General features: G+C 36.7%; 1 protein-coding gene across 1 annotated transcript in view; it reads left to right on the plus strand.

Annotated features, from left to right (window-relative positions):
- NSF (N-ethylmaleimide sensitive factor, vesicle fusing ATPase) overlaps positions 1–23385 on the plus strand; it is a 132586-nt gene that overhangs the window by 31257 nt on the left and 77944 nt on the right. The window contains exons 5-8 of the mRNA XM_032457184.1: positions 3266–3432; positions 4677–4784; positions 5254–5329; positions 7636–7791. Of these exons, the coding sequence (XP_032313075.1) occupies positions 3266–3432; positions 4677–4784; positions 5254–5329; positions 7636–7791 (507 nt within the window). The remainder of the gene's footprint in view (positions 1–3265; positions 3433–4676; positions 4785–5253; positions 5330–7635; positions 7792–23385) is intronic.

A 23385-nucleotide genomic window follows, 5' to 3' on the forward strand; every position in this document is an offset into this window, starting at 1 on the left:
AGTTGGTGAAGTGGTAGGAGAGAGTATCCTATTCCTTGTGTAGGAATAGGACAATTTACACTTCTTTTTTCCTGAGTTAGAGGGAACTTAAATATTGGGATTATCTTTATTTGGCCTTTTCTTTTGTGGAAGTAGGATTGAGGGCTAAAACTTTTTGACTGGGGATGAAAAATAAACGAAATTACTTTAGATATAGGTAGCTGGTAGAGAAGATTGCATAATTAGTGCTTTCCAAAGTTGTCTGAGAAAAACACCTGGGGAGTTCGTTTTTTTAAAGAAAGATTCCCAGGCCCCTCCCCTGGGGAGTCTGATTCACGGATCTGTGTTTTTAACAATCACCCTTAAGTAGTTCTTATCAGCCACATTTTGGGAAACACTGACATAAGTGATTCCCTTAACTGTCGCTGCCTCACCTGAAGCATAGTGAGAAAATGAGACAGTGGAGGAGTTCAGCACCAAAGGGAAGTAGGTCAGTGTGTGAAGCCAGGGTTCCCTATGTGTAGACACTGGCGGGAATAAAAATGAACACTTGTTAAATCTAATGAGAACATAGGTGTGTATGTAGCTTAGGTTTCTAATTTCCTTAAAACTTTTGTAAATACAGGGTTAAGAGTATGCTTAAATTTAACTTTTAATGTAGATAAATTCTGTTGTGAAAATTCAAGGTTATAAATCTTGCTGAGATGAGCAGTTTGTTTTGTGGCTTAAGTTATATTTAAAGCATTCTCCTGCTACCAGAAATGCTTATCTTGAATGTAGAGTCAATTCTTTAAAAGGCAAATCAAACAGACCTGATGCACAAAACTATGAAACCAAGTGTTCAGGCAGGACTAGGTGGAGTAAGCTTGAGACCAGGCAGGGTTTGGGGTCCTGAGTGATGTCATGATGTAGCCATAAAGGTAGACGGCTGGCTCAGTATAAGTAGAGATGTAGGCAAAGATAGGATAGGAGGCTTGGTATGAAGGAGAGCGCTAATTCAAAGATTCTGGAACAGGAGTTCTGTCTGTAAGGTGAGAATTTTTTGTCAAGTCAGTGACTTTAGTCTGAGGGAATCTTCTGGAAGAATCGTTTAGTCTTCTCTCTATCTGGAAATGCCATATTTTAAGTATTCAAGACCGATGTTCAATCAACACATTTTTGAACCATTACCTGTCTTTGTAATGTCTGTGTATTCAAAGCATTGGTTATAATTTTGTTTGCTTATAAAAATATTTTTATTAGTCTTTGACATTAAATTACTATTAGTCATAAAATAAGAAAACATTCTCAGCCTTCTGGCCCTTTGCTTCTGGTTAAAACCTTCAGGGTATCTGGCCCTTTGGGGCTGACCATGGTGCTGACCATGGTGCTGCCTGTGAGACTGTCCATGGTACTGCCCTAGCATTTGAAAATTGTTGCAACAGCTAGCATTCGAAAATTGTTGTAACAGCTTGGTCTTTCCTATTTGGGAACATTGACCTTAAATTAAAATGCATTTGAAAAGTATAGTCAGTAATGATTATATTTTAATACGCTTATTTGAATTTCTTGATAAAAGGATGATTCATACACATATATACACGTATGTACATGTATATATACACACATTCACATACATAAGTATATATACGTGTATATGCATTATGACATTATGAAATTTCTTTGGAGTCTTTAATGCACAGAATGATACCATACTGTACAAATCTTTCTGAAGTATACTTTTTTCATTCAATATTAGTTTTAATGGGCCATCCATCTATTAAATATACATCAAGTTTTAATTTTAATTGCTGTACATTATTCTGCATTGTGAATATGCCACATTTTATTTATAATTTCCCTACAGATCAGCACTTTTTACATGTTTAACTATTGCAAATAATGCTGCAATGATCCATCCTATAGATCTCTTTGTAGGCAATGTTCAAGAGTCTTTCTGAGACAGACACCTGGAAATGGAATTACTGAATCAACTTACCCATTTTTATCCTATAAATATTTCATCCTATAAATATCTTCATTATGTGAGGAAACAGCTAAGCTCTGTTGCTTAGGAAAGTTACTCAGCATATAACCTGTACTTTCTAGGAAATGTTACAAAAGAACAAAACACCCGGAAGTGGAGTCAGAAGAGTGTGCTAAAACTCTCAGCCAAGGCTGGAACTTATTCATTGATCTTCAATGAATTTTCCAACCCTTGCCCAGGCTTTCTTTGTTATTTTGCTTTTGAAAGTGTTTATCTTTAAAATATGTGTGTCCCCTTTACGAAGGCAAACCAAAATATAAAAATATGATTACTAAACAAGCAATTTTATTCAAAGAATTTACAGAATCCTTGGACATAACTCAAGTGGCTAGACTGTACAATCTAAGTTTAGAGCAGAATTAAAATATGGAAGGACCATAAGTATTTATCTAGTCCAGTCTTCTTGTTTTACAGATGTGACAAATCAAAGCACAGAGAGCTACATGATTTTAGACTCTTCTAGTTACCAACAAAATCTATTGAAACACAGACTCCGAAGTCCCTTTGTTTTTACCTTTTTTGTTATTAGCATGGAGACTGTGGGGGTTTTGCTGCTGCTGTTTCATTTAAACAGTTCATGAATATAATAAGCAATACAAAGATGGGATAAAAACATGATCTTTTTCCTATTGTATGTGTAGAACTTACTGTCAGTCCCTGGATATCATAGGTGCTCAGTAAATATTTTTGTAGTATTAAAAAAAAAATGTCAAACTCTTAAGTTGCTCTGGAGCAAATCCGTCTACTAAACATTTTTTTTCTCAAGCTTTTTTTTTTTTTGGACCTACATTCTAATTTGTTAAGGCAAAAGAGTCCACATACCTCTCACTTTAGCTCTTCCTTGTGTCAAACAGAAATCTTGTTTGGAAACAGCAATGCTATGCCAACTCCCCTGGGACCTCCCATACTGTCATTCTGTCCTCTGTTTAATGAGAAGGAGGGAGATGCAGAGCCTCTGTGCGGAGGGCTGTGATTACCCCCAAAGTGTCGGGTGAGGGGTAAAAGTAGAGGAGAGCGCTGTTCAATATGTTCTAATTAATTCAGAGGGGAAGAACACCTCTAGTGGTAATTTTTTTTAAATCTGTTATTTTAATAAATCTATGCCTATGTTATTTTTAAAATCTGGGCTTATGTGTCCCTCCAGTGAAGACCCCTTTTGGTCAAGTTCTGTTATGATTCATTTATGTGAAACTTAGTTACTTGAAACACAGCAAGTATCTGGTGTCCCTGTGATTTTTAAAATACCTTTTTTTCCCCTAGTGTCCTTATATACATTTGACAAAGCCAAACAGTGTATCGGCACGATGACCATCGAGATTGACTTCCTGCAGAAAAAAAGCATCGACTCCAACCCTTATGACACCGATAAGATGGCGGCAGAGTTCATTCAGCAGTTCAACAACCAGGCCTTCTCAGTGGGGCAGCAGGTGGGTTCACCTTTCCTTTATTTCTTTCCTCAAGGCATAGACGTGTTCTAATCTCCTTGGTTGTCTGAAAGTAATTCTACTTTTAAAACCTGAGAAGAAATTTGCATATGAACAGGTATATCTAAGATGAGTGATAAGAAGTGAGGGCGGTATTATTTGCTGAACCTCTAGCAGGCTGTTCAGAATAATTCCAAAGTAGCTTTTACGTTGCAGTGTCACACATAATCACAGCAGCGTTTCCCTCTGCATAGATGGTAACACTGCAGACATTCGTGTCTCAAATTTCTTCCTTTTTATTGTGGGACATTTATTTTGTCTCTAGATGTCTCTTTTACTGACAAATTTCTATAGAAAAGTAATTCTTAACTTTTTTGGGTATGAACTTCTTTGAAAATCTTAAGAAAATTATATATATATATGTACACACACACACACACACACACACACACACACACACACACACATACATACATATACATATCTTCAGCTTTTTTCATGGAGCTTTTGAAGCTCAGATTTTCTCTTCTTGAAAATACTGTTTATGTTGCTCCCTTTTGGATTTCAGTTAATATGTTGTTTAACCTCCTAGGAAGAAATTCTGTTCTTTTAAATTTTTTTTTAATTTTACTTTAAAAAATGAATGGGTTCATAAATTGCTGTTTGTTTGTACGCATAGTCATTGCTTTTTTGACCTTACTTACCTTTGCTCTTCCTCTGTGACTTTTCTTAATCATGCCTAACTCCTTCCTCCTACCATAGTTTCCTAGTGGCTGTTCTCAAAGTGTGGTCCAGAGACCCCTAGGGGTCCCTGAGGCCCTTTCAGGGGTTTGTGAAGTCAAAACTATTTTTATAATAATATCAAGATGTTATGTGCCCTTTTCCTGTTATTCTGTCACAAGCGTAGTACAGTGGAGTTATGCAGACTACGTGATATGTGCTAGCATAGCGCATTGACTGCTGAAGCAGACATGAGGGGCCAGCAGTCTTCCATTAAGCAAGACATTAAAGAGATTTGCAAAAGTGTCATGATGCCATTCTTCCCACTTCCTGTAGAGTTTGGTACCTAGCAAATACTCAGTAAATATTAGTTCCTTTTCTTCTCATTGGCTAGTTTGCCTGGGAAGATTTGGGAGGGATACATGCAGAAAGCTGCTTGCCTGCATTTGGAAAGCACTGGTGATGTGAAAAATCAATCTATCATGTCATGAAGTGATTTCCCTCCCTCCCCCTTACTTTCTACATAGCTTGTGTTTAGCTTCAATGAAAAACTTTTTGGCTTACTGGTAAAGGACATTGAAGCCATGGATCCTAGCATCCTGAAGGGAGAGCCTGCGACAGGTAAAAGACAGAAGGTATGTTTAATTTCTAATAACTTTTATGATGTGTATTGTGCAAATTCATCTAATTTTCCCAGCTATTCTCTTCCTTGGTGATTTCTTTCATATTACATACTTTCTTTTAACATAGGAGAGAGAAAAAAATGCTTTTATATCCAGCATATTATTAGAATATAGTGCAAAATATACTTATTTACAGATCTAATACTAATTTGAAATTTGTAAATGTAATCCTGGTTGAATGTGGTGATATTTGTTGTAAGTGAATAATAATAATAAGACAGGTATTATCAAAAGATATATGCATTCAAATGAAATAGGAATAGTAGAAGGTAGTTATGTTAAAAGTAAGTGTAACTTAGCTGATAGTTTAGAAAATTTGATTTGCTCAGAGAGACCTCATTTCCCCTTTGTTTTTGGAAACCTTGCTTTGAGAAGTCCAGAAGTCTGCTATTAGACTACTAATTATTGTCTTTCTCTATAGATTGAAGTAGGACTGGTTGTTGGAAACAGTCAAGTTGCATTTGAAAAAGCAGAAAATTCATCACTCAATCTTATTGGTAAGATTTACAGTTTTTAGAAGATTCTGAATAAACTGGGACTATCACTGTATTGTATGTGACTCAGTTACAGTGATTTTCAGGTGAATAGGGACACCTCTCTTGAGAAGGCTCATCACAGAATCGTGGACTATTTCATATGTCAGATGTGCTGATGTAGAAAAAAATTGTAAACCTTTACTAGATCAGCATTGTCTTAAAAAAAAAAAAAGTAATATGAGCCACATATATCATTTTTAATTTCCCAGTAACTACACTAAAAATAAGGGGAAAGATGCAGATAAAATTAATTTTTAAACTTTTAATATTGAGATGTAAATTCAGCTTTACAGAAGATTTACAAAAAAATAGTTTAGAAAGTTCCTGTGTACCCTTCACCAGCCTCCTCTGAAGTTACATCTAAAATAACAGTAGTACAGTTGCCAAAACAAAATTAACATGGTTACATTGCTGCTAACTAAACTACAGACTTGATTTGGATTTCACCCGTTTTTTTCCACCGTGGGCTTTTTCTGTTCCAGGATCTGACTCAGGATCCCACATTGCATTCAGTGGTTTACTCTCCATGCTTTCTTGTCTCTGACAGTTCCTCAGACTTTCACTGTCTTTCACTACCTTGAGAACTGGTCAGTTATGTTGTAGAATGTCCCTTGGCTGGTTGTGTGTTAAATGTGATAAGAACATCACTTCGGTTGGTGATTGAGTTAAATGATGAAGGTGCAGGTAAAGAGAATCTTCCAACAGATTCAGCGTTCAGTCCTACTCTCGCACGTCAGCCCTACTCTTGTTATTTTAAAGTAATGCAGATTGGTCTCTAAAAATAGTAACTCATCAGAGCAATGATGCCATTAACTGTATAGTAATTCTTATTTTTGGTTGATTTAACTATGTTGATGTCTACTCTAGTAACAAGGCAGAGGATTTTCAATGGTTGCACACCATTATATCCAAAGTTATTTAACATCTAATGTGTAGCCTTTTTTCTTGATCCATAAATTATCATTCCTCCCTTGTTTTTCCTTAATTACAAAATAAAATATTTCATAAAATTTGGATAGACACTCAAAAACAACTCACACAACCTAAATTTAAAAATCTGATTGTAATTTGTACTGTTTTATAATTTGTTTCTTTTGCTTAACATATTTCAAGCATCTTAAGAAATAAACTTTACAATATAATTTTTAATCACTGTATATAGTTTATGGATGTAAGATAAATCATAATCTCCTATTATTGATCCAATACATTTCTGAAGTGATTTCTTTGTATATTATATTGTATACACATTTTTGTTAAGGCATATTATCCCAAGAAGGTTACTTGACTCTCATACAGTGTGGATATTTCTAAGTAATACATGCAAGCGTGTGATAGTTTTTGTTTTTTTTTTTTTTCCATTTGGAAAATAAAATTGTGTAGTGATTTAGCATGCAGTAAATTTGGCCACAAGAGGGCAGTAGAGTGTAAGAAAAATATTTTTTTGTAGCTTCTTAAGGGAAATGTCTCCAAAACTCTTAACCATAAAATTACCACCTAGGATAAACTTTTTCTAATGTGACCTTTTCTTCCCTGATTAAAAAAAATTACTTTATTACTTTCTTTTTTTGCTTGTAGTAGAATATACCAAGGCACTTTTATTCTTTGTGCTTGAGATAGTGAATGTGGTTCTCTTGAGTTACTTTAGGGGGCACTATGACATTTAAGTTAGATCGTTTTCATCTTTGCCAATGAATTTGAAAACATGAATTTTGAAATCATTAATGACTTTAGGATGATTTTAGACTTTTGTGTGCAAATGAGTAAAAAGAAAATAAGACATCAGACTTAGTGCATCTCTTCAGGCTGAAGGGTTATAGTCCCAATTATAAGCTTAGTCTAGATGAATATATGTATTTTTAAACCTTGCCTCAGGAACCTTGAGGGACTGCTAGATTTCAGTTGCATTTCTGGCAGCAAGTGTTGTCTTCATCAGGTTATGCCCATAATACTCCTTCTAATCAACCAAGTTAGTTAACTTGGTTAGGATTAGAGGTTAAGACCAAACTCCCATGGATTGATTACAAATGGACTGTAAGCATGAGTTGAGCTAGTCATTTTGAAAGTGTTTCACTGACCCTAAATGGAGATGAGACAAAGTAGTGAACATAGTAAAACTCATCCTTATTAGAAAATCAGCTGAGAACATGTTGTCCATCTTTGGATAAGGGTAGCTTCTCTATTCACTGAGGATGCTCAGGGAGTTCTGTCTTTTTACCCTTAGTGATGAAGTTCTTGTCCCACTTGATTATCTTTGTTTGACACAGGCAAAGCCAAAACCAAGGAAAATCGCCAGTCTATCATCAATCCTGACTGGAACTTTGAAAAAATGGGAATAGGAGGTCTGGACAAGGAATTTTCAGATATTTTTCGACGAGCATTTGCTTCCCGAGTATTTCCTCCAGAGATTGTGGAACAGATGGGTGAGTTTTAAAAGGGAAGTTTGATTAAAATCTTGTATTGTTTAAAAAAAAGGATGTGATGAAGTCTGTTTTCAATAATGTTTAGAAATTATTTTTCAGAGCTGTCAAAGTATTTTTCTGTTTTAACTTCTTAAAAAAAAAGTTTTCTAAAAAATTTTAAGTATTAGAACTTTTAAAGTTACATTTTAATTTTATTTGTGGTTGCTCTATCTTATTTATTTATTCAAGTATGTTTTTTCTACAGAACATATTTAGAAATTACATTTTTTAAATTTATTTATGATTTTTTTTATATGGCGTATTTAGAAATTTCACCTGACTCTAAAGATTCACTGTGGGTCAGATTTATCCTGCTGAGTAGTCAGTATCTATTAGACTGTGGGCATTGTTCTAAAATTAGCTGTTGCTTCTTTTTATTTTACTGTTGTATTACGCAGTTAGTGTATCTTCATACCTAGTAAATGGATATTTGGCATGTTTTAAATTTGTCCAAAAGGACAAATGCAGGATATACATCGGAATTTCCATATTGCATACAAAGAAATGCACTAGTCATTTATCACCTTTTTCTTGAAGGTTTATTTAATTTATCTGTGTGTGAAATGGTTTTATTTGCCCTAGTGGAAATGCTGTCATGACTGTTTTCATATCCATATCATAGGTTGGGTTGGAATGTGAGCAGCAGAATATCTGAGAAAGGAATTTATAACATAACAGCCTCTGCCAGACTATTAGTATTAAAAACAGTATCCAAAAAAAGTGGAGGGAATACAAATATACTACTCCCCTCACCTCCATCATCCTTTATCTTTAAATTGCTACTGGGAGATAAAAGTAAATTTATTCCTCGTGGTGGGGATGAGAACTACTTTCTAGGCACTAAGTGCTTGGTTCTGTCAGCCTCTATTGTTGGTAGCTTTTCTGCCTGGACGCTCACTCTGATGAATTACAGGCGCAGCACACACCTGTTCACTGGCTAAAGGTCGAGTTTGGAATTGGATTAAGAGAAAATGACAGAGACCCTCATCACCTGAGTTTTAGACGCCTTGAAATGGCAATAACATGCTTTTTTTATCTAAAAGATACAAAGGCCAAGTCCATAAAAAACAGAATTTTAATTTGGAAAATAGTAAAAAATGTAGTTGTTCACTATCTTGGTAATACGTATTTTGAGGCACAAAAAGTCCATAAAGCTTTTTAATCAAGAAATGGAAATATTGTTTAAATATATTTTGGGTACAAGCAGAGAGAACAGGGTGATTCCAAATATTCTGAGTTACTCTTGTGGAATATTTTTACTAGTTTTAAAGACTCAGCCCTGTGCAGAACGAGTCTAATGTTTCATTGAACGTGTATACTCTCCAGCCAGTAAGGAGGAAAATAACTGCTTCTATAAGTTATATCTTTATATTATAAATATTTTTCTCATGGCTTAGAAGCTATTGAGGATTCAATTATTCAGATACTAGTTTCCTTTTTGTACATTATCCAAACCCTGCTCATTAGGGTCTCTGTATGATGCTGAGAAAATAATGCATAAAAGAATAAACTCATTTCAGTCAGCTTGTGATTTTGACAATTGTTGAAGAGTTTGAAGTTAAATCAGAACAAATTTGGGATTTCTGAGTGAATTTAATCTGTTTCTGCAATCCACATGGAAATTAGTTGAATTATATAGTATGCTTTTTGTTGTTGTTAATGTGCTTTTTGACTAGTAAGGGCCATTTATTTCCATTTTGTTTGTGAGTACTGTTATCCAGAACCTTTTTTATGGATTTATTTTTCTAATATTTTTACACTGATTTAGTTAGGCATAAATGAGTTCTTTTTTAAAGTATTTTTTCTCTTTATGGCTTTTGCCATCAAGAAACGTGTTACCAGTATGATTTAAGAGACAGTAAGTCTAAAGGTACTTTGGCTTTTCAGCTGAATTGGAAGACTTTTTTTTTATTTTGAAGGAAGATTCGGTGTCCTTATGCTACTTTTTTATGGTAAATGGCTGAGAAATAATTCTCTTGCTGTGCACGTGTCATTCTTTATTTTCCATTAGAGGCTTCTTTTTTCCTTTGAATTTCGGGGGAATTACATAGTAGAATACTTCATTGCACTCTAAGTACAGTATGGTTATAAAGTTCTCACTAGGCTTTGGTAAAGGTATATAAAAGTACAAATTACTACATTAAGTAGAATATAAAATAACATTACATGGGTCCTTTTTATATGTACTCTGTGTTCTTTTACTGTGCCATGTGGGAACAAAATTGGCTGAAACTTTTCCTCACACTTTGTTAATTAAATAAATAAACCTGTATGGTAGTAGGATCTCATTGGACACTGGGTATGATAGGTTAAATCAATTCAGGTGGGAAAAAAATAGTGATTAGAAAAGAATAATTTATGTAGGTTATGGGGCTGTTTTGTTTTAAGCAGAGAACATTTTTACTTTTGGCTTGAGACCAAATCATTGTCTTTACCATGGAGTCTAGAGTTATGTCTGCTTTGTAAACAGGAATCTTAACTAAATGGACCTTTTTGCCTATATATCAAAGTTGCAAGTTCACAAAGTGATAAATTTAGAATTCTCTTCTGTCATTGTGTTTATGAGACTGATAATTATGCTTGTAGGTAATATAGTTCTTTCCTTTTGCTTGTAAAACTTCATGTTGCGTTTCAAAATTGCAAATATAGTTTAGATATATACAGAATGTTGCGACCAAGATGTAGGAAGACTAAAGAACCAGAGGTACACAATTATGCGGAAAAATTAGGGACCAGATGAAGTAATACACGTGAAATAAAGTGTCCTAGAGTTTCCAGATGTTAGTTTCTCTCTTGAAGTACTTTCAAGTACATAGTATACACCTTCCTGTTTTTGTTACTATATTTTCATAGAATTAAAATCAAGGAAGGCCTTAAAGGGGAAAAGCAGTCACATTCAGCCCTACAGACAATGAAGAAGGGTCACATGTAGAAGTGGGAAAAGGGATTACTTTGAGGGAGTATCAGTTTAGACTTTTGTTGTTGTTTCAATCTGTATAACTATTTACTTTTTCCTGGTCTGGAGCAGTTGGACTCACCCAGACCCACACGGGGTGGCTCTTCCTTGAAAATATTAGCAAAGAAAACTAGACCTGTACCTTGCACTTAGCAGATTCCCAACAGCTGTTTAGTTAGAATGCCCTCCACCCGCCACCATGGAACCTGTTTGGTTAGGAAAGACCTTAAATCCTTACTCTGTGGGATACCAGAAACACCTTTTGGGTTCCAGGATAGAACTGTGGGCATCAAAAACCAGCATGTGGAAGAATCGGTGAATAAACTCAGCAGTCCTCGTGCATACTTGGGTGTCAGCCGAATACACATAATACTCCTGTTCAGACATTTACCACATTGATCCCCTTGCCTGCAGTTTGGTGAGAGTCTCTGAATAAATAATTGATCGATTACCTCAGTTCTTATTACAGCTCTTTTGTTGAAAAAGGTAGAGTTTCTACAAAGAAACTTCATTTTTTCCGGCATCCCTGGCAATTACATCTAAACTGTAAATGTCAGAGCAAAAACAACAGCAACAAATCCTTTTCAAAGGACAGTGGAATCATTATTAAAGAATTACCGTCTGTTAATGTCATTTTAGGACCAGGTTCACATGTATCCAAGGAAAGGGGCTTTGGCAGAAGTTACCCGTTTTAGAGCTAGAAGGAAAAGGGTGTAGGGACTTGAGGCCTCAGGCCTCACACTGCCTTTGGGTGGACCGATACCTAGCAGGCGTCCAGGCTGCCCAGTGTGGAGGAAAGCCACTGGTTATGGTCCTCTGCCTCCTTTCTTTGAAACTAAGACTGTGTTCTTTTTGGTCCCTTTTTCTGTGCTTCCCTCTCTAAGCCCATTTTCAACCTGTATTTTTAAGGTTTCTTTTGAAATTCTAGAGGAAAGCAACTCTTTTCCGATATCACAAGTGAAACTGCAGTTACACTCCGAAGTAGAGCTGCCGAGAAGATAAGGAGCCTTTCAGTCACATGCAGACGTCTTTCACATGCTAAGAACGGTGCAAATAAAATACAGCGGAAGAAAGGGCGCTAAGGTTTTGTACATGCCACATTTGGGGGAGAGGGAGTTCTTGCTAAGATTAACATAAACACTGACACTTTTAAAATGCATTTTCACACCCCCACTCATGAGGAGAGATTGCAATTTAAATGGGGGTTAAGACATCTAGCCGAACTCCAGGGCTCTGTAAAAGGAACCCTAAGGCTAAAGAGCTTATCTGAAATTTGAAAAAAAGAAGAAAAAAAAAAATGAAGCTTTCTGACATTCATCTTTTCTCCTTGTATTAGTCATAACTTGCTTTTCAGCTATATTTTAGATTTTGAATGCCAACCTGACATCTGTTCAAGTCTGCCTGTAATTTATTAGGAAAGGAAAAGAAAGCAATTGCTCACTAGTTAGAGATGCAAAAACTTCCACCTTCTGCTTTTCCACAAAGTACTTATAGATAATGCTTGAATATAAAGAATGTAATAATTTACTAATTCTAACTTCAGGTTGGGGAATTTTTCTTTTCTTTTCTTTTCTTTTAATTAGAAGAAGAAAATGGCTTATGACCATGTGATTTCCAAAACCTCTAGAGCAGGATTTAGAGATTAAAGAAGACACCCTGAAAAAATACTATGGGGGCCTTTTTAGAAACTGAAAATTTTAACCTTGAATTAATTTTTCCATTGGTTTTAATTTTTCAAGTTTAATTTACTTACATTTGAATAGAAATCATGTAGTTGTGCTTCTCTTTCAGAGTCTAACTATGTAAATTCAGTTGGCATTTAAAACATTTATTTATAAACAGACTTTTAGAATTGTTTCTTTCTTTTGGAGAGGTGGAGCTGTCTGTAGAGTCACCAGTGGGTTAGATTTGCCGGCAACTACAGTTGAGTTACTTACAAAATCCACACGCAGGTCACAACAAAGTTGAAGTCTTAAGTTTGGACCAAAATGTCCACCAGGAAGAAAATGATTACAGAAACTGTGCAACATCCTCCCATCCCCATTATGGAGTAGACTAAAGCAGATCTGAAAATGATGTAGCTCTAAATGCACAGATGTGTTTATTTTAATTTAAAAAAGTAAATGCATTACAAAAGTCCATATGGACACACATTTAATTGAAAAAAGTTGTTTCTGTGAACGGGAAGTTAGGATGGGAAATACAGGAGATTTTTGTTTTTTTACTCTGTGTACCTATGACTCTGTGATTATTTTTAACTGTGATTATATTTTTACTTGTGTAATTGAAAAACAAGCAGATAGTATCACAAGCTGTTTCTGTCTCATGGTGGCTCCCCTGTCACCACAACCCAGGAGCAGGGGAACAGGTGTGTCCCTCTGTCTTCATGAAGTTTCTGTGGAGGAGAAGAGCTCGGGGGTAAGGCCTGCACTTTGAGGGCTTTGGTGGCAGCTCCTTACAGAGTGTGGGCTGAAGTGCCTGTCCTTTTTCTACTGGAAGATAAAAACAGTTTCTTGATGTAAAACAAACTACTTCCTGCCATTACTTTTGCATTATAGTAATGGGTACAAGCAGTTTGTATCCCCTCCAAACCGTCAGAACATTTGCATCCAAGCCTTGAAGCAGCCATGGAAGCATTAGCGAGGAAAGAGTGGGAGAAGGGTGACTTGAAGGAGAGCAGAGTTTCTGACATATGGGTGGCTGTGCTTGAATTTGTTCAGTCTTCAACCTTTCCACCGAGGAATCTAACTTCATGCAACTCCTAAAGTGAAACAGCTGAGGTTTTTTTTCTGTTTTACTCCGTATTTAGGTTGGTGATGATGGTGTTAGCTAATACTTATATAGGACCAGGCACTCTTCTAATTGCTTTACATGTATAACTTACTTAATCCTCACAACAACCTTATGAGGTCGGTGCTGTATTGTTCCCCATCTTATGAAGAAGGAAACTGAATCTCAGAAAGGTTGAATAACTGGTCCCGGACATTTAGCTAGTAAGCGGTTGAGTTAGATTTGAACCCGGGCAGCTTGGCCTCAGAGTCCATGTCATTAACTCTTATATTGTTCTTCTTTTGGGAAAATCCATCATGTAAAACCAGTAAGATGGGCTTTCTCATTTGGGGACCGCTGAGGTGGTCTTTGAGGGGATTAGAACCAAGGGTTTTTCAACTGTGGCACCATTGCCATTTGGGGCCGGATAATTATTTGGCGTGAGCTGCTGGCTGTCCTGTGTGTCGTAGGATGTCTAGTAGCATCGCTGGCGTCCACCCACTAGATGCCAGGTAGCTCTCCCCATCCCAACCCTAGTGGTGACAACCAGAAATATTTCCACATGTTGCCAAAGGTCCCCTGGGGGCAGAATCACCCTTGGTTGACAACCACTTGAATCTAGTACAGCCCTCTGGCTCCTTCTCTTTACAGATGCAGAAACTATGGCCCCAGGTCACTAAGCACAGGCAGGCAGGCCGAGGCACAAGTCACAGGCAGAACTAGGACTAGAACTTGGTTCTCCTCATTCAGGAATCCTTAAAGGAGGAGAAGGAAATGACTTACCAAGTTTGTACAGCTAGTAGGTGGCAGAGCTGGGATGGGAAATCGGGATGCCTGGTTCCAGAGTCTGTATTCTGAACTGCCTCTCTGGACATTGAAGAGATGAAGCTAAGAATCAAGTAATCAGTAAAGTGCTGAATTTTATATCAGAGTATATCCTATGTTTAATACACGTAAGTTCCATGTTTGCCTTCCTTCCTGTCTAATTCTCGAAGAAATTTACAAAGCTTTCCATGTATACAAAGGTTGTGAGAACTTAGACATGATAGGTTTGCAGGAGCGGGGGCTGGAAAGGAAGAGAGGACTTGCTAAAACATTGAAAATCTGTAGGTCTAGCCTCACCCCCTACCATTTCCTATACGCACTTATAAATGACAGCCTTAGCACTCAGAAATTATCCAGTACTTTGGTGGTTTGGCAGAATTCTACATACTGAGTATAGGTAGAGATAATTAATAACTGCAAAACTCTGACCTTTGCATTTAAATATCAGACAAGAGAACTGTTTAAACTTTTCTGGCCTCTTTTCCTCTGCTAAAGAGTTAAACTGCCTCCTCCTCCTTCCTCTTCATCATCCTCCTTTTCATCTCCTTCTCCTCCTCTTCATTGCCCTCCTCCTCCTCCTCTTACCCTCCCCATCCCTGCTTTTCTTCTCCTTCCCTTTCTTCTTTTTAAGATTATAGGCATTTTCAAAAATCTCAGATTTATAAGTGCTTAATATGTGAGAGTGAATGAGCTCTCTGAGACACTAAGGTTTATAAATAAACTGCTTTTCTAGAAACCTGATATATTCAAATTGTCATGAGCTCAAGAAGCATGAAGAGTTGGTGGTAGGACTGCGGTGTGTAATACCTAATAACTCCAGTCCACTTTCTTCCTGTGTTTTGGGGCACCTATTGTAGCATAACACAGGAGGGAAGTGGTTGCTATAGGTGTGTCACAGGCTATGTCTTAAGTGAAGTGTCAACTTAGAGATGGCACCTAAATGTTATAACAAATCAAATAATCATTTAGAAGTTTAACAACATAACCTAGCAAGTGATATCAAAAGCCAGTAGGTGATAAAGTGCCAAAACAAGTGGTATTAGTTGATAAGTCCTTTAGGAATTTTAAGAGAGAAGATCACAGAAGACTTCATGGAGGAGCCAGAGTTTGACTGAGAGCTTAAGCGCTGAGTGGTTTTGGATAGAAGGAGGGGAAGGAATCACTGTCCCTATCCTGGGAAGAGTGACAGACTAAACAAGGTATGGAATTCACAACTTTGACCAGTGTAGCAGAGCTGCTGTTGGGAAGAAGCAGGAAATGAGGTTTAAAAGTTAGTTTGGGTGAGTAGTGTCCATGTGACCTTCCAGACTGACTCAGGCACTTCTCTTACGTTTCCCCTGCACCTTGTATGTACTTAGACCATAGCTCTGTTCTTAATGCCTTATCATTACTTATTTGTATTACACTTGTATGGAAGAGTTTCTCAACCTTGGCATTTTTGACGTTTTGGGCTGGATAATTCTTTGTTGTGGGCAGACTGCCCTGTTCTTGTAGAACGTTTAGCAGCATCTCTGGCCTCTTGTCCACTCAGTGCCGGTATCTCCTTCCTTCCCACTATGTGACAATCAAAAATGTCTCCCCTGAGTGGCAGAATAGCCCTGCGTTGCAAACCTGCATTGAAGGCAGAACTGTAATGGCTTTTTATTCATGTATTATCAACATCAGAGCTGTTTGGAATGTGATCTAGGATCATCATTGCTGGACCATGAACCATTGCTACCAGTCCAGAATAAGATAAATATTGAAATTGAGCATAAGAATTTAGAAGCTTTTTTTTTCTTTTTTTTTCTTTTAGCAATTTAACATTACCACAACATTTTAAAATTGTATTTTATAGAAATATTGGTCTACGGTAGATTGGAACCTAGAAAGAAAAAAACCAAAAAAATGAAAAACCTGGACCTTAGCATAGATAATTCAAGAAGCATTGCCCTACATTAATATTTGCTAAATGAATGTAATTTTTGAACAAACACTTATAATGAAAAGTCATTGGGGAATTTACAGCAGTGGAATAAAGCAATTAAAGTTAATATTTTAGGATAATTAATATGGTTATTCTGTGTGAAAAGCATCACTCTAGAGAGGAGGTGAAAGATGGAATAGTGGGAGAGGGGTAGACTATAATTCTCCAGTTATGTGGTATTTAGAACCTGGATTAGGGTGGTGGCAGTGGGAAAGGGAAGAAAATGTGAAACAGTTACAAAGGTGAAATTGGCAGAATTTGGTGGTTAGTTGCTGTGGTTGCAGAATTGGAAGTGAGACTCAGATCTCAGTGAGAAAATGTCAGAAATAAGGAAATCAGGAGAACCTAGCTTGGAGGGAGTGGAGAATATCACTGCATGTATTTTCATCACCACGAAAAGAAACTGGAAGCTGAATTGAAGATAGAGCAGAAGAATTGCTGTGTTTTTATTTAATGCAAGTGAGCTTCTGTCAATCTGCACATATTTAAGAAGCACACTGTTGACTACTCTTTCTGGAAATAACCTCTTTACTTTCCCTCACTCCAAGGATTTCTGATCTTCCTTTTCCTTTCTGGCTGTTCCTTTTCAGTCTCTTTTGTGTCCTTTAAATTGTGTCCTTCCTCAGGGGTCTGTCTTAGACCTACTCTTTTCCTCACTCTGTAATTTTTCTCCCCCAAATTGATCACATCCATTTCCGTAGGTTCAATTAAGTATCTCTATGCCAATAACTCTCAGATTTGCAAATTCCATCTCAGTTTTAAATTAGAGCTCTAGATTTTTCCAGCATAACCTATTGGCTAACTCATGATCATACAGTAAATTCACAGTTAAACTCATTCAGCTGCCCCCTCAACCCTCCCTAAATATACTTCTGTTTTCTATCTAGCTGAGGAGCTGAGCACCTTCTTTAAAGCCTCTCTTCCCCTCACCTCCCGTTTCAGTCAGTGCTGCCATCTCCTCAGTATCTCAAATCTGTCCAGTTCCCTCCATCTCTCCCACCACTGCCTTCCTTCAGGACACCATTATCTCTTGCCTGAATTGCTCCCTAAGCCTTCAGCCTTGCCCTTCTCTAATCCATTCTCCACACCGTAACTAGAGCAATTTTTATAAAAAGGCAAGTCTGATCCTGTCACTCCACTGGTTAAAATGCTTTAGTAGCTCTCCTTAACTCCTTCCATGGCTAACAAGCCCTATGTGATCTGGCTTCTGCCAGACTTTCCCACCTCTTCTCTCAGCCTGTGCCCCCTCCTCAATGGTCCTGATTTTAGCCACCCTGAGCTATTTTCAGTGCCTCTAATTCTCCATGCCACTGTCTCTTACCTCTATGTCCAAGGGTATTTTCTTCACCATTTTTTCACCCATCTCCTGTTCATCCTTTAGGCCTTAGGTTTGATCTCACTTTTTTCAGAATGCTTTGACTTTAGTGCTCCTCCTAGGTGTTCCAATAATTCCATATGTGCTTTTATGCATTATTGTAGCATAATTGCTATGCTATATTCCAGCCCCCTGGCCCCCATGCCCTTAACACCCACAAGCATACAATACATTCAGCAAGAAAGGGACCTTGTTTATTTGGTCACTGGTAAATGTTCTGCTCCTGTTCTGGTACCTAGCTCATAGCATAAGTTTTCAGAAAATGAATAAATGCCAAGAACTTGATTAATCTCAGTTGTAGAATGCTTGGACAGTTAGACCCAAGTCCTGCCCTCAAGATGTTTACAGTGTGTTTGGGAATAACACTATATTTGCACATCCCAGAGCAGTATCGTGTGAGGTAGAAGGCACGTTGTGAACCAAATTGGCAAACTAGGCATTATTGGGAAGCAGCAGCTGCACTGAAGGAGTAAAGATTTGAGCCATGTCTTTTAAAAATTACTAAGTCTATGTTGATCCTCTTAGATTCCTTCTTGGTCTAGGAAGGACCTCTTGTATTGACCCCAAGTGGAAGTAGACTACAGAAAATAGAAGGGGAAAATACTTTGCTTAGGCACTTGTCACCTACCTACCATCCACTTCATAGGGGACTGCCATTCTTACATAAAAGTGCCGTGACAAGTGTTCACATGTCAGGGCATCAGGTCAGAACCGTGTGTGTGTACACACACACGTGAACATGTGCATTTTCTATTTTACAAATTATAAGAGTAATGGATCCTCATAAAACAACACAGGCAGAGTGAAAAGTGAAATCTCCCTTCATGTTACCCACCCTAATTACCCACCCTTTCCCAGAGGTAGTCACCATGAAGAGACTGGTGTGATTCTTTTCAGACCTTTGCCTTAGCATTTATACACATAAATATTTTTGACTATGTGTACTTAATAATAGATTTATTTTTCTGTTAAATAGGATCATACTAGTCACTGTTACGTGAATTTTTTCTTTACTTAATAGTATATCATGGCTTTTTCCATGAAAGAACATATAGATAAGTTTTTTTTTTTTTAAAGAGAAATAGTATTAGCAAAATTGTATTGAGATAAGCCCTGTACTGGTAAATTAGCATCTCTTCCTCAGCAGTGAAGAGGCTCTCGGGCATACAAGGCAGACTTTGAGTCTGCCATCATCACTTACCACTTGTATGGCCCTGGGCCTTTTAAATACTTAAGGGTCCTGGGCCCTAAATTCTCTGAGTCTTGATATCCTCACCTGCAAAATTATTTACTTTATAGGTTTATTGTCAGGGTAGCATTAAAGTGTATAAGTTTTCTAACATAGTACCTTGCTCACTGTGAAACACTATGTAGATGGTGGTTGGTATGATTATATTGCCAAAAGGTATTTTTATTAAAGACAAAAATCTGAATCCATTCCCTTTAATCAAATTTTTAGATACATCTCCTTATCTTAAACTTTTGTTGCTGTTGAAAACAGTTAACGCCTTGGATGATCGTCTTATGCTGTTTTGTAATTACCCGTTTTGAACAGTGTTTGTTGATAAGGTAGTCAAGGGGACACCTAGAAATAGGGCTTTTTTTAGTTTGTGAACTCATACTTTGGCTGATTTATATTTACTTTTTATCATGTTCCATCAGAGAAGAGCTGATAAATATTCTACCACATCCTTTTATAAATCTTGTCAGTTTCTTCTTATGTGTGATAGACGAACTTGGGAAAACAGCCACCATCTTCATAGACACCAGAGAGAATAGGATGTGGTAGGAAGGGAACTGGAAGAATTAACAACAGTGTTAGCAAAAAACTGCCCAGAACGTAACACCTTACTGCTTAGGAGAGTGCTTCTACCGTGATTCAAAGAAGACTTGGAGTTCCATATGGTTTGTTACTTGAGCAATCTACCTTTGATAAAATATGTTCATAATTTAAAAAAAAAACCTGCAAGAAACTTGGGTTTTGTTTTTCGCTTTTTAAATAATTAACATAGTGCTCTTTCTGTTTTTTTCAAAGAATTTAGAGAAGACACCAGTAAATCCCTTCCATGTACCATTTTACTAATAATATAAAATTTGAAATTGGAAGCTAATGTAGATAATAGATTGAGTACTCGAAGATTCATTTGTGACTTAGAGTTCTTCGCTAATACCTCTGGCTTTTTCATACAGTATCTTTTCTAGGCAAATAATAATTTGAGTCCTGTACTGATTCCAGAGTGACTGAAAACTGATATATCAAGGTATACACATCTGTAGGTCGAACTCCTGTGTTGTCTATACAAGTATTCGCTTGAGTTTATCCACAGTGATATAATTTTTTTAGAAGTGCTTTGATTTTTAAAAATCTACCTAGAATTCTGTCATGAGGGAGAGAACTTAGGAGGACTTAAGAGCCTTTTGATAATGAATGGTTACTATAGGATAAACCTATAATTAGTGTGCTGCTAATCTACACATTAGATGTATTCAGTCAAATCTCACATATACATAGGAGAATTATCCAAATTGCACATTATTAGCACATTCCAGGAACATTTCCATGGTGACCCACAACTACTGCTTTTTCCTGACACTTTCTTGTGTTACTGGACTTCTCTTTCTACAAAACTTCTCTTTATTGGTTCTTCTTGCCTTTCTGTCTGCTGCTTGGTTACTTTGACTTCCTCTGTAACTCTTCATTTAAGCAACCACCTGTGGCTGCAAGGAGCTTAGAAAAAGAGTGATAGGAAGACTCACTTTACTGAGTTAAAATTCCTGGTAGTCCGATCTTCCTTTATCCGACTGTAGGAGGCTGACCATATGTCATACTAAATGACATAGAACTCAGCTGTTCAAAATTCAGATTCATCTTATATGTGGTAATGGCTCCATGTGGGATACTGTATGTAACATAAAGAAAGAAAGATGACAGGGGAGTGAGGGTATAGCTCAGTGGTACAGTGTGTGCTGGCATAAGGTCCCGGATTCAATCCACATTACCTCCATTATAAATAAATAAATAAATAAATAAATAAATAAATAAATACATAAATAAATACATAAATAAATAAATAAGCCAGCCAGCCAGCCTAATTACCCCCCCCCACAATTTTTTTTAAAGGAGAAGAAATGTAATAGTTTATTGCCACAATCAAAAGTTTGAATCCTTTTCTCCATTTTTCCTAAAAATGAATTTTTTTAAGAGTTGAATGGGTTGAACTTGTAGTTAGCTAACTCTATTTTTAGCAACTCATCTAAGAATTTGAAGGAAAAGATCATTTAGATGGATAGACGGAAACAGAATAAAAGACATTGTCTGCACTTAATACTTTAATTATCCAGTCCTTTCTCAAATAGTGTTTGCCCTTCTTCCTGTTAGATCCTTTGCTTTCTGCTCTCAGTTGCTGCTCTCAGGGTATAAATTTTCTCAAAAGGATTGTCATCCATTTTGCATTAATACTCCTCTTTGTGAGATAATCAAAAGCAAATAATGTATCTGTAGATAAAGTAGATTTAAATATGTCAAGGTAGCTATATGTTTGAATCAGAATTAGACCATGTTAGAGTAGGAGACCTTAGAAATTATGTAGTCTGACATTTTCCAAATTTACTTAAACTTTCTTAGCAAACATATTGCCACAAAGATATACCTATTAATGTTCCAAGAAACAACAGTTTGAGAAAAGCTTATTTAAAAGCTATGTCATTCTTATTTTATAGACAAGGAAGTTGGGGTCCCAGAAGAGTAAATAATTTATTTAAGCCAGAGTCACAGTAGGGACTAGAATACAGGTCGCCTCACTCCCAGTCTGGTGCTCTTCAGGCTTCTTGATTCAGCATTTTAAATGAGTTGACTTATTATTGGGTCTTTTATTCTGTATTTCACAACTTGGATGTGAAGCCACATTACCCTTTCTCTGGAATAAGCGTCACTATTTCCTGGAGGCTGATTCCTTTTATCTAAGGATTTAGTCATATTTTTAGATCCCTTTACTGTATGTAATGTCTGACTGTATCTCCAGATGCTTTCCCCGTCTCCTGTCAGAATTCTTACTGAAATGAATTCTTGAAATGTTCAAAACTTTGTTACATTTATTAAGCATTTTTTCCCATCACACAGATAGTTATCTCTTCTTAGCTACCTTTATTTCTAGACCCTTGGAGTCATGTTTTCTTCCCTTATTCCTTTGCTTTTTATGCATTTTTTAACTGATTTTTTTTTTAGAGTAGTTTTAGGCTTACAGGAAAATTCCGAGGAAGGTGCATGTACCATATAACTCCTGTTCCCACACACGTGCACAGCCTCCCCCATTATCAGCATCCTCCACTAGAGTGGTACCTTGGTTATAACTGATGAGCCTGCTTTGACACATCATAATCACACAGGGTCCATAGTTTACATTATAGTTTATACTCTTGGTGGTGTACATTCTCCGGGTCTGGACAAATGTATGATGATATGTATCCATCATTATGGTATCATACAGAACATATTCATGCCTTAAAAATCCTCTGTAGCACCCCACACATACCTGGCAACCACTGATCTTTTTACTTTCTCCGTAGTTTTGTCTTTTCCAGAATGTCATATAGTAGCCTTTTCAGATTAGTAATGTGCATTTAAAGGTTTCTCCATGTCTTAATGGCTTGATAGCTCATATCTTTTTAGTCCTGAATGATGTTCTGTTGTCTGGATGTACTACTGAAGGACATCATGGTTGCTTCCAAGTTTTGGAAGTTATGAAAGCTCCTGTAAACATCCATGTGTAAGTTTTAGTGTAGGCATTAGATTTCAACACCTTTGTCTAAATACCAAGTGGAAAAAGTATGTTTAGGTTTGTAAGAAGCTGCCAAACTCTCTTCCAAAGTGCCTGTACTATTTTGCATTCCCACCAACGGTGAATCAGAAATCCTGTGATCCATATCTTAACCAGCCTTTGGTGTTGTCAGTCTTCTGGGTTTTGGCCATTCTAATAGGTGTGCACTGATATCTCACTGTTGCTTTAATTTGCATTTCTCTGATGACATATTCTATAGAGCATCTTTTCATATGCTTATTTGCCATCTGTATATCTTATTTGGTAAAGTGTCTGTTAAGGTCTTTGGCCCATTTTTTAATCTGGTTGTTTTCTTATTGTTGAGTTTTAAGAGTTCTTTGTCTATTTGGGGGAAAAAATGCTTTATCAAATGTGTCTTTTGCATTTTTTTTCTCCCAGTCTGTGGCTTGTGCTCTCATTCTCTTGACATTGTCTTTCACAGGCAAGTTTTTAGTTTTAATGAAGTCCAGCTTATCAGTTCTTTCTTTCATGGATCATATCTTTGGTGTTGTATCTAAAAAGCCACCACTATACCCAAGGTCATCTAGGTTTTTTCCTATGTTATCTTCTAGGAGTTTTATAGTTTTGCGTTTTACATCTAGGTCTGTGATCCTTTTTTTTTTCTTTAATTTTATTGAGTTATAGTCAGTTTACAATGTTGTGTCAATTTCTGGTGTACAGCACAATTTTTCAGTCATACGTGAATATACACATATTCATTTTCATATTCTTTTTCACCATGGGCTACTACAAGATCTTGTATATATTTCTCTGTGCTATACAGTATAAACTTGTTTATCTATTCTATATATACCAATCAGTATCTACAAATCTCAAACTCCCCATC

The sequence above is a fragment of the Camelus ferus genome, chromosome 16 (genome assembly GCF_009834535.1).
Source record: "Camelus ferus isolate YT-003-E chromosome 16, BCGSAC_Cfer_1.0, whole genome shotgun sequence".
Taxonomy (NCBI): Eukaryota; Metazoa; Chordata; class Mammalia; order Artiodactyla; family Camelidae; genus Camelus; species Camelus ferus.